This window comes from Mesitornis unicolor, unplaced genomic scaffold, assembly GCF_000695765.1.
Source record: "Mesitornis unicolor isolate BGI_N332 unplaced genomic scaffold, ASM69576v1 scaffold1949, whole genome shotgun sequence".
Lineage (NCBI taxonomy): Eukaryota > Metazoa > Chordata > Aves > Mesitornithiformes > Mesitornithidae > Mesitornis > Mesitornis unicolor.
The window spans coordinates 78,723-91,041 of NW_010207833.1; the positions used below are offsets into that span (position 1 = coordinate 78,723).

The 12,319-nt window shown below is 44.2% G+C and overlaps 1 protein-coding gene across 1 annotated transcript in view; it reads right to left on the reverse strand.

The window, feature by feature from the left end:
* Positions 1–12,319, reverse strand: part of FGD3 (FYVE, RhoGEF and PH domain containing 3) — a 52,432-nt gene that overhangs the window by 36,636 nt on the left and 3,477 nt on the right. The window contains exons 2-3 of the mRNA XM_010192255.1: positions 9,512–9,680; positions 7,814–8,411 (exon numbers count right to left, since the gene is read on the reverse strand). Of these exons, the coding sequence (XP_010190557.1) occupies positions 7,814–8,411; positions 9,512–9,680 (767 nt within the window). The remainder of the gene's footprint in view (positions 1–7,813; positions 8,412–9,511; positions 9,681–12,319) is intronic.

Sequence of the window (12,319 nt, forward strand, 5' to 3'; positions counted from 1 at the left end):
TACTGGGCTGCATCTGGAAAAAACCCCAGAAGTGTGATGAAGGTAAGAGAGATGTACAAATGATTAACAGAGAGCCTCAAATGGGTGCAGTTATTCACTGCTTCTTCCATGGGAAAACTAAAAAGCATCAAATAAAGTTAGCGAGGTGCTGCTTCAAGAACAAGAGCTGCTTTCTCGAGATGGTGAACCTTCCCGCAGGCTCTCAAAAACCCCGGACAAGTCCATGGAAGGAAAAGTCTGTCACACACGTGGGGCTGTTCCCAGCTCAGGACGCACTCAGGGCCCTCACCATCACCGCCGTGTTCTAGCCCAAATGGCTGTTTCTTTGTGGCTGGCATTTCCAGCCATCACCTTGCTGGCCGCCATCAGACTGTCAGAAAATGTCAATTAAATGTCCTCTAAGCTTCTTCAACACCATCGCCTTTTGTTTCTAAACAAAGTTGTGAAAAATTTAAAGAGACCCCCACACACAGTGAGGCAAACTGCCACAGAACTGAAACACCTCAAAGACTTTTCAAAGCCAGGAGTTCAAACAAAGCAGACTCACAGTTGTCCTACGTGCAATGAGGTATCACTCAGCATGAAGTACCCACAGCCCCACGATATCAATATTAATTGAAGGAAGGTGAATGGCTTTTCCAGATTTGTCTGGATCTGGATTTTTCTGGCTTTTCTGGCCCAGTCTGCCTTCAAAGCAATCCCTCTCTAGGCTCAAACCCGGAGATGGGCAGCCACACCATGAATAAAGCTTTGACACATATTCTGCCTACCCCACTGCTCAAATTATTTCAAGCAAACTCAAATACTCTTTTTAAGCTATTCTAACATGCTACACAACATCCTGCTCCACTCATTCATGTGATATATATTAATATTTAGGGTGGGGAAAATGATAGCACAACAAACCTTTGCACTTGTTACAAGCAAAGACAACATATTACAGCTTATAATGAAACGCGTTGCTGGCCATTCAAATTCCAGTAACTACGAGGATCTCTCACTAAGAAAGAATTTATTTGCCAGTTTCGCTGGGTGCAGAAGAGCGCCTGAATGAAAGGCACTGACATAACCATGCCAGCACGCCAGCCACCAAGAGCTGTTGTGATTTGTTTGAATTCAGAATGTGAAAAATAATTATTTCCAACCAAATATATTGGTTCACAGAAGTAAATCTTTACATAGCGCAGGCTCTTTTCAACCTCCTGACCTTCACCATCTGCAACACAGTTTATATTTCAAAAAAAACTTGCTGACATCTGCTTAAATGCCAAACAACGGCTGAACAGACTCTCAGCTTGAGCTTGGTTTTAAAGAGCAACTCTATCTTCAGTCGCTGTCTCTGCCAGTGGGAGAGATAGGCATGGTTTTCTGGACTAATTTGCAACACATTTGCCTTTCAATGGACATATTTTTTTAAAATGAAATAGAAGATTAATTATATGTGAGACAGTCCCATTCTTCTAACCTTATTTTGCGCCATGGCAGGAAAGCATTAACAGAGCCTGAGCCATTATTCAGTTCATAGGGACAAGATATTTCATAATCTGTGTTTCTAAAGGAAAAGTAAAACAAATTTTCGAACTCAAATGTGGATTGTATTTCCTACATAACAGTCTTATTTAAGTCTCTATGTCACACCAGTGAAGGATATTTAACCTTATTAGCAAAGCCCCGGATAAACAACATGCCATTTACAAGGCACATAAATGACACAGAAATGTAAAATATTTGTCTTCCACCCCAGGTAAATCACAGAACGTGAGGAGTTGGAAGGGTCCTAGAAAGTTCATCCAGTCCAACCCCTGCCAGAGCAGGATCACCAGACCAGGTCACACAGGAACACATCCAGGTGGGTTTTGGACGTCTCCAGAGAAGGAGACTCCACAACCTCTCTGGGCAGCCTGGGCCATGCTCTGTCACCCTCACAGTAAAAAAGTTTTTCCTCATGTTCACATGGAACCTCCTATGATTTGATTTGAGGCTGTTTGGTACCTGTTGCTATATTTCACTCCTGTTTGCCCAGTGTGCTGGCTGACTGCTCGGCACGGCCGCGGCACGCTGTGACTGTCCTCCACAGCCACGCATTACAACTGCGCAGCTACAGAGTCGTGTTGAAACACAGCACAGCTGGCGGGGTGACAGGCAAGAGGAGAAAAGGGAAGTGGTAGGTGCTGACTTCACGACACAGGACGCCTGCTCTGGTGCTCAAAGCAACAGTCGCGCAATGCACAAAAGCTGAGGTGGGACTGTTTACAAGGGCATGGAGTGATAGGATGAGGGGTGATGGTTTCAAACTGAAAGAGGGAAGATTTAGATGTGACATTAGGAAGAAATTCTTCCCTGTGAGGGTGGTGAGCACTGGCTCAGGTTGCCCAGGGAAGCTGTGGGTGTCCCCTCCCTGGCAGTGCCCAAGGCCAGGTTGGACGGGGCTGTGAGCAGCCTGGGCTGGTGGAGGTGACTCAGGGGAGCTCTGAGGTCCCTTCCCACCCAGACCATGCTGTGGTTCTGTGATTCTTTCACTTCTTTGTGCAAGTTCCAAAAATTCATTTCCAGCTGTAACTGTCCATAAAACATTTTAAGGAAAAAGGAAACATCAGCCTGAAAAGAAACAGAACCAGCTTCTCATAAAGGGCAGATTCACATCCATGGTGGGAATACTTCTGTACCTCAAATACCCCAATCCCAGATATAAATGGGGGAATGGCACATGCTGAGCCGATTTGTGCAAGTGGCCCCAAGTCCATCACTGGTTCCTGCAAACCCACCCACTGACCTGGCTGGGTGCCGGCCATGCACACCTGGGCCATGGAGTCACTGACTGACCTGGCTAGCATGAAAAGCACATTTGAAATGATAGTTTAAAAGTAAAAAAACAAGAGCTTGATACGAAAACACCTGGGCAACACCCTGCAGCAACCGTTTATCAAACAACTAGTTGTGCACAACCACATTCAGTTAGCATCTCTATCACAAAAGCCTTTCAGCAAATCTTGCAAGAAAGCTGCTGGGATATAGCTTAGGTTAAAATTGTATAGGGTTATGCTTTAAAACCCCACTAGTGTTCCCTACAAAAACACAGAAAATCTCAGAAAGATTACAGACAACTTCCTACTGAAAAATGCTGAAAACAATATGAAAATGTTATTCTATGCTTGATCTTCATTGTATTGAGACCTCCTTTTCCTTAGAGTATTCTAAAAAAAAAAGGTAATGAGAACATATCTCATATCTCTTAATCAGCATCATGACTAAGACACTGGCCTATGCAATTTTTTTTCTTTTCAGAATGTACGTGGAGATAATCTTACCCAAAGGTCTGACTTGCAGGACTGCAGGCCACATTTTCCAACACAACCTGTACAACGAATTCAAAAGCGAAATTCCAGTTATGTACAGGCAGAATGGCCACACGTGTCAGCGACTGGATGAGGCCCGTGTGGGATTGACTTCATCATTACTATTTTACCCAGCAGGAAGCTGGACAGATGAAGAAAGGCATTTTTTGGTGATTACTAATGAGCACACATTACTCTTAGTGAAAAATATCTAAATAAAAAGATATGAAGAAGCGTTAGCCATCGCAGAAGCATCACTCCGTTGTTCCCAGGCAGCTGGCAGAAGCCTTGGGTATGTGACTACACAGCAGCACAGCCCCTCTGTCTCATTTTCATGTCAGTTCGTTCTTTTTTATTGCAATCATCACAGCTAACAGGCCTCAGTTCTTGGAGCTCCTGACATTTTCTGAGACGCTATCAAAACTAATCATCTCCCTTTGTTCATCTTGATAAAAGGTAACTGGAAATCCCAGTAAGCCACTCCTGAGATTTTAAAACATACTCCAGTAATTGTGTGCTAATATGAGACCTGTTAGACCATGCTGCAGACTCCCGAAGGAAGCCACATCTCACTGCAGAGCTAAACCCAGACTAAATAAAACAACGTGAGTTGTACATCAGGCGGTGGTGCTTCACTAGCCTTGGGGTGTGAAATGGAGGGCTATCTGAAGTAGAAAATCGGAGATGGGTGGTGGATGGAGAGATATCTGAAGTAGAAAATCAGAGAAGAAAAGAGCAAACCTGTGGGTTTTTTTCCTACTTATGTTTATTCATGAGCCTCAACTTGATATCCTCGAAGTTCCTGAGCCACATTAAATCCTTCTGCAGCTGTACTTCTCATGCATCCTCCTCCAACAAAGCTTTCTGGAAACGCGCATGTTTAATGAGGGCGCTGGTTACCTCCACCGTGCAGCTGCGAGGCCTGGCACCAGGGATAGGAATGGGGAAGCAGGAAAAAGCCACTGGCTCCTGAGACAAAGCTTTTTGCAGGAGCTGGGGTCTCCCCAGCTTCCACACCAGCAGCTGTTGCCAACCAAACTGTCTCTTCCTCCAAATGGGGCAGGTACCTTGTTTTCTGGCTAATTACCAGTTTTCTCAAGGGTGATGTGAACTTCAAACCACTGAGGAAGTCAACTTTGAACCGCACTGGCTGGAAGCTACAGTTACCCTAACCTCGAGTCCAGAGTGTCCCAGATCTGTAACAGAATCAAAGGGCAGAGCAAGAGGACGATAGGGACACCTAACACAGAACTTGGCTTAGCACGTGCAGCCCCAGAAGAAGGCGCAATCCTTACGCTACAGAAGAGGCAGCGAATCTCTGAGCCTCCCCCCTCTGTGTAGCTGCAAAATCAAGCTAACTTAGTGTAGCTCGGTCAGTGTCAAAAATGGCTTTTTGAAGGTGAAATCAACTCAAAATGCAAAGGAGAACCTGAAGCACATCACGTAAATGCGCTTTAGGAAGAAGAGTAGCACAAGAAACCAAAAAAAGTCTTCCTCTGGAGATCTCTCTCTTATAAATTCACCAAGCATGCTACAAAGAAGTATGACCCCATAACTCTGTTTTATGAGCACTATTCCATACTATATGGGTACTTAACCTAAGGAGCAAGACACATAAAACAGCCTTCAAACCTCTGATTTCTTACAGAACATTGGTATTTGTCAGCAAAGCACTTCTTAATCATAAGGTAAAGTCTTCTGCTTGAGTTTGTCACAGTTGGTTTGACACTACACTTCCACTCCCAACAGTAATTCAATTACCAGATTAAAGATTTTGTAATTTAATGCATTATTTTCTTGCTGGCACGTTGCAACTAATCTTTTAAATAATATTTCAGTTGCACACATGCACATACATATATATTATGAATATAAATTAATTCAAGTATTTCACAGGGCGTGAAAACAGATTTAATAAAATAATAATACATAATATTAATAACAGTATTAGTATAAAGTACACAGAGTTACACTCAGCCAGTATTGTGGGGGAGCAGGCCTCAGGGGTAGGATGGTGGACAAGTCCCTCTTGAGATGTCAGCCATGGGAGAGGGAAGAAGGAAGAGGGAAGAAGAAGTGTCATCCCCAGCAAAATCCCCAATTTACAGTGAATATGACATTTATGGCCTGGATTAATAACAACTGGTCAGCCCAGGGTCAGCTTGGGGTCAACTGCCCTGGGTTTCCACTACTTCCAGCCTATCTCAAGTCCACTGAAGGCCTTCATCACATACCAGTGCTGGCCAAAAACTGTAACAAATGTCTGATCACTTTGTTCCCATAAAATAGAGCACTGTAGCCCTTACAGACTCTAAAATCCTGTCCCAGTAAACCATGACAGGCAGTCGTGTCCGATGTACACGGTGCCAAGGCAAGGGTGTACTCACTGGCTCTCAAGGAGGTGGGACAGCCTGACGGGTTCCTCCTCCTGAACACACCCCAGCTGCCAGGTGGGACTGCAGAGTGGTAAAGAGGTGAGATCACGTCCTCCCCATCTACAGAAAGCAGTTGGATTTGGCCAGGCAGATCTGATTCACACAGCTCTCATTGCTTCCTAGTCTGCAGGATCCTTTCCACATCCCACTGACCAGTGTCATGTTAAAGGGTGACTCCACCACTGCCCTGAGCAGCCCCTTCCAGTCCCTGATAACCCTTCTGGGGAAGAAATTTTTCCCAATATCCAATCTAATCCTTCTCTGGTGCAACTTGAGGCCATTTCCTTTCATCCTATGGCTTGTTACTTGAGAGAAGAGACCGACCCCCACTCCCTACCCTGTTCTTTCAGGGAGTTGCAGAGGGTGATAAGGTCTACCCCCCCTCAGCCTCCTCTTCTCCAGACTGAACCCCCCCAGCTCTCTCAGCCCCTTCTCCTAAGATTTATGCTTATTTAGAACAGGTTGTCCAGGGAAGTTGTGGATGCCTCATCCCTGGAAGTGTTCAAGGCCAGGTGGGACAGGGCTTTGAGCAACCAGGGCTGGTGGAGGTGTCCCTGCCCATGGCAGGCGGTGGACTGGGGGGGCTTTAAGGTCCCTTCCAACCCAAACCATCCTATGATTCTATGCTCTAGACCAGCTTCATTGCCCTTCGCTGGACACGCTCCAGCTCCTCAATGTTGTCCTGAATTATGGGAGAGTCTCAGGCTACAAAGGCAGCGTCTGAACGGCATGAACTGTTGACTCCAGTCACACTGGGCTGAGCTTAACATAGAGCAGCAGGAAGAATGGCAGCATAAAGCAATGCACTTGTAGAGAAAGTCTGGGGCTTTTTCATACCTTCCTGTAGGTATGCTTGCCCACCCCATCAGGCTGTCTTCTGTTCTTGGAAAAACAGGGGACACCACAGAGCATTAGCTGTACTCTGAAACTGTACTTGTCAGCTCTGAGAGACAGAACTTCTTGCACATCACATACAATCTTCATCACTCTTCAATCGTCACTGGCCGATCTCACTCAGACGCTACTGAGTGAGTTTTAACTGACACAATTCCCAAAGGACAAGCTCTTGACATACACAGACCAGGATATATTTGGTGATTTCAACAGAACCACCCAATTTTCACAAACTGAGGTGTGAACAGTACAGTTCATTAGTTACTCGTGCTCATCATGTTCTTTAAAAAACCCAAAAGTATATTAACTTCACTGACATGATGGCTGACGGGGGATGGGGGGAAGCGGGGAGAAAAAGGCCCCAAACACCCTAAAACACAAACAAAAACCCTCACCAGACAAGAAGTGGAATATTTTGCAGACACTTTGCTAAAAGCATCTTCTGTTTTCTTTTTTGGAAAAATCTAACCCATCCTATCATCACTATTTCTAAAAATAACTGTCTTGATAAACAGATAATGAAAATAATCTGTCATTAATCTTGTACAGCTGCAGCAAGTACACAACAGCCCGGACTACATTACTCTGGATTCAAGGAAAATATCTTCTAGCTACAGTTTCCTGAATTTGATATCTACACCCTCAAAACAACTTCTCTGCACTCAAAAGTAGTCACACCAGAATAGGCTTTGTGTAAAAAAAGATAAATTACTGTTAGAAGAGATGCCCATCAAGCATGGCCTGCTAGGACGCAAGACCCTGACCCTGTACATCATGGAGCCCCACTGAAAACACCACGATCTAACAACGAGAAGCTGAACCTAGACAAATCCAAATAAGAAACACAAAGTGCAAGTCTTTACCAACAAAAGCATTTAAATTTTATCAACTTGCCTCTGGCTATAATGGATTCTGTTATATGTAACCTTTTAAATTAAGCCTTGGAGCCTTTCTAAAAGATAGTATCTAGGTCAGGAACAAGTTACAACCTGCATCGAGCAGGAAGTTGTAATGATGGTTGTGATCCTTTGACGTAAAACCAACCAAACAAAAAGACCCAAACAGCGTATGAAAGTGGTGCAAGGGATCTCTGGCCAGAGTGAGGAACTGGTTTCATAACACTTCATAGTAAGGAACAAACTACCTTACCTTGTTTACATCCAAATACTCTAACTTTGGCACTTCCGCTGTCTCCTGTTCCTCGCTGCTCCCTTCGTCAATGTCACTGTCTTCATCCTGCGTGGAGTCTCTCTTCTGCTCCGCAGAGGAAGCTTTGGTGCCCTTTTTGTCAGGTTCCATCTCGCCTGGGTTCCCAGCCACACTGGGCTTCTTCTGCTCTGCCCCATCTTCGCTGGGGAAAGTTTCCCCTGCCAAGCTACAAGAAGGACTGTCGATGCCACTGTCTCTGTTGGGAATTTTCCCATTACTGTTCAGTTCTGCAGTCGAGTCCTTATTGCCAAGCTCTGCAGAGGGCTCTTTGCTCACAGTCACCGCAGTACAGTCTTCATGACTTTTGCTATCGCCTATGCTTAGCTCTTTAGCTTTCATGATGTCTGTGTTAGCTAGATCCGTGCTGCATGGTATGTCTGGCTCATTTTCATCCTGTTCACTTTTCTCATTTGTGGAAGAGCCACTGGAAGCCACCACGTCGCAGTCACATGAGCTCAGCTGTTTGGATGAGTCCAGGCCGGGTTCCATCTTTAGAGCTAAATTCAGCTGGTTTCTTTGAAGAATATGTACAGGTTGCCTGCAGGTGAAGAGAAAACACCACAGTCATTCATATTAAACACTCAGAGGTTTCAAAAGTGGCCTCAAAAGAGAGAGGGCCTGATTATAGTTTGATTCAAGTTGTATTTCTTGCATCCCCCTTACAATCCTAGGAGGCAAGGGTCTGCACATTGCTGTGTTAATATTCTCCCAACAATTCTGGATAAAAACGCACCATCCCTAGCAATGAGTTTTACTGAAATGGGCTTCTAACACTCCCCTCGTTGCCTTGAAGAACAGCCTGGTCTGAACGTTTGGGGAGGGAGGATTCGTCATTTAAAAAAGCAGCATTCGGTTGTGGGTTCGTTTAAACAGGAACTCATGTTCTTCAACAGAACAAAGCCTTTGGGGCAAGGTATTTTCTGCCCAAGAGGGGATGTTTTTGGAGCACAAGAAGGCACTATATATTCTTTTCAAAAAACACCTTAGCAGATTCACCCAGGTGATAACACACTCCAAGGCACAGCACAGTGCCTCTGCCTCCATCTCCCTCTTTACCAAAAAATCACTTGGCTCCATCAGGCAGATTTGGTCTTCAGAGAGAGTTTTCATGTGTTTGTAAGATGAGCTGGTTTTACAGTGAAATACACATATTTTATCCTATTTAGCATCTCTTACAGACGCAATTTCAGAGGAAACGCTGTTCTCCATGACATTGTTTCACAGTACGTTGCGATACAACTGTCCCCTGCCTCCAAGAAGCAAGCAAACTGTATGTGTGATGTTTACTGAATCTTAGACCAAAACCTCAATTATTTTATATCACAATAATCAAGTTCCTATAATGCAAAAACCAATCCCAACACTACATCAGCTTACTGAAAGCAGACTCTGGGTTAATTGTTTCTGGTAAAGCACTTACCAAACTCAGCAGATTTTAAGCTCCTTAAAAACAATCGTATGTTACAAACGAAAAGTTGCTGAAATACATTTTTTAATTAAAAAAAATAACAAGAATCACTGTGTAGTCATTCAAGTTTTGCATTTCCAGTATAAAACATCCTGAGAGAAGTTTCTATATTATATATTTTAAAAAGCAGAAAAGAGGGATTAGAGCAGATCTCACAAAGCCATACTTACCTAATACTTTCAAATTTCTCGATGAGCGTGTTGACTCCTGCTGATATCGGTATTTCCTCCTCTCCAGGGGCAAAGCTCCTCGACGACTTGGGATCAGCTGGCAAAGGCCGAGAAGGTGCAGGGGGAATTCTTTCCTGCCCAGGTTTGAGATGGACAGGCTTAGGAGGTACTAAGGAAAGAGAGGGAAAAAACGGGAGGATAAATCTCCATCTTCTTTATCCTAAACTGGGAACAAAATCCAAGCGCTCAGTGCAGAACAAGGAGCATCCATTCCTTCACCATCCTTTATAAACTGCACCAGTACAGTCCCAAAGTATTTGTTACACCAAAGCAAGCTGCTGTACGCTAAAGAAAAATGACGGGCTTCTATTTTGTATTTCTACGGCCGTAGCAGACGTGTTAACAAACGGAGCAGCTCACAAAACTTTACCGCTTCCTTGTTACCAAACAGGATGCACAGCTCACGCTTCATTTTTGCAAATGTGCTCGCCATCTCAAGCACACTAACAGTTTCCCCTCCCATGAATTTTCAAAACTCAGGCACTCTGTTGAATCTCTTGTACTGGGAAAAAAGGGGGGAAAAAAACCGCAACAACCTAAAACAAACCACCAATTCCACCATAGCTTTCAGTGTGTTGTGTTTGCTTGGTCAGAAACACTACAGGCAGAACAAAATAGCTTTTCTTCCTTTCATTCTCCCTCCCCCATCTCTTCTGTGGTGCAGCCTTCATAAATTTCCTTCCTCTTTTGGTTCTACACTGCATTATATACGATATAAATAAAACACACGTTGTAAGAACATATACATTCCGCTTAAGGGTTCACTAGGAGGTAGAGGTACAAAGTTAAATACAGTATTTCAAAAAATGTAATGTAATTAAAATGTAACGTAATTTTTAAAAATTTATTCAGACCTCATATTGATTGCAGAGTAAATAGATTGCAGAGTTTTGGAAATACGCAAGCAGTAACCCGTGGCAACAGGTTCACGTGCTGTGATAGATTCAAACAGTGAAAGCAGACCCGACACCAGAAAGCAGGAAAACCAACTGCGCAATTGCTCCCAAAGCGCTGCCAAGTGTCCCCTCTGGTCCAGACTATCAAAGAGTTACCATATTAAACAGTGAAACACTAAATACGTGTTTTATTAAACAACATTTTCAAGAACAATTAATTTCAAGCATTTCCAATGTTGAAATGATCCATATGGCACATCAGCATAACGTGATTAACACTGCAATGGGGCTTTAATTTGCAGCTGTGCAGAATGTAATTTTAGGGTTACTTTCCTTAGGAGGCTAAATGAAGGCTGGCATATGCACCCAAAAAGTCAATTCCTTTTCTCCCTACCCTGCAGAAGGGTCTGCATCTGCTTTGAGCTCCACATCAGCCCAGATGTGCTCCAGCAGACAGGGAGCTGCTATGGACGGCTGGTGTCTGAGGTCAGCGATGAAGGACTGCTAACGAGGTTTTGGGCTCTGACCATAGGTCAGATTTTAAACTACATACATCACTGACTTTATTTCAGCACCAAAGAATAAAATCACATCTTCTAAGGATTTGAGATTTAGTAGGACACTTACTATCAAAGGATGGATTTGCCTCCAAAACCATCTGGAATTCCTGTCTTAAAATAAAGGTGTTACAGTTCAATTTTGAAAACGCCACCACACAACCTATCTTACAGAGAAATAACAGGTAAGCAGGAGACAAAAAGTCAACTTGCATATAAATGGGATGGTAGAGCTTTGTGTTTTGTTCACCAGGTTTTCACTTGCACACCACATTTCCACTTGAACAGTGAGCGCTCGGCCACATTTCTACTCGGAAACACAAAACAAAACAACCCAAAAAAGGTATTCACGCATCCATCTGGCTCATCGGGCCAGAAAAATCAAGCTCAAGGCTCTTCACAGAAGGTCCATAATGCAGCAGGCAGACAGGCCAGAACCTACCACACATCCCCTATCAGGCCCTTTGGAGTTTCAGACTGGTCCCCACAATCAGTTCACTGCCAAAGCGTTTCCATCAAACAGCAATGGGTGTCACTGCTGTCCACGCAAAAATGTTGTGTCTTTCCTGTTAGGGGACTCCGCCTGAATCACCTGAGACAACACACTGTGCTGGACAGAAAGGAAGCAGGGAAACACTTCTGCTAGCTCTGAATTGTTATTTACTGAAATAACATTGAGAAACAGAGACATCAGCACGGAGGCAGAGCCGCTGACCTTACCAAACACTACTTAGGGAGCAAAATTTAGACAACACCAGATGTCTACTCCAGAGTTGACACAAAAAGCCAACATTCAGAATTTATGAGGAAGTGGTGCTACATATCACAACACAGACTTATAAACTCAAAACCATTTTAGACTTCTGTAAGAGTGAATGAAAGATCTGCCCACTAAAACCAACCACCACCAGATGAGCTCAGCTGTACGTGCACCATCATCGCCAGTACTAAATGAACAGTCAGCCCCAGGAAAAAAGTACATGCTGCTCTTAGAGATCCAGGACCCAAAGTGGGAACCCAAGCAGAGCTCCTGTCCCCTCTCTGCAGCCACCTTCCATGAGTCCCAGCCCATACAGTTCCAATGCTGCTATTTGCTCGCTCCCGGTCCCAGCCACAAAGCAACACGACCTTGGATGCAGCTTCCAGTGCCCATCCTGTGCACAGACAAGTAAACTGGTGGAGAAAAGAAAGCAAGCCAGCTGCATGGAAGAGACGATAGTATTATATAGTGCCATTTAGGTGGCATCTGAAGGCAGAAGCCCCACGCTGGAATGGTATTTCCCCGGTCCTCCTCC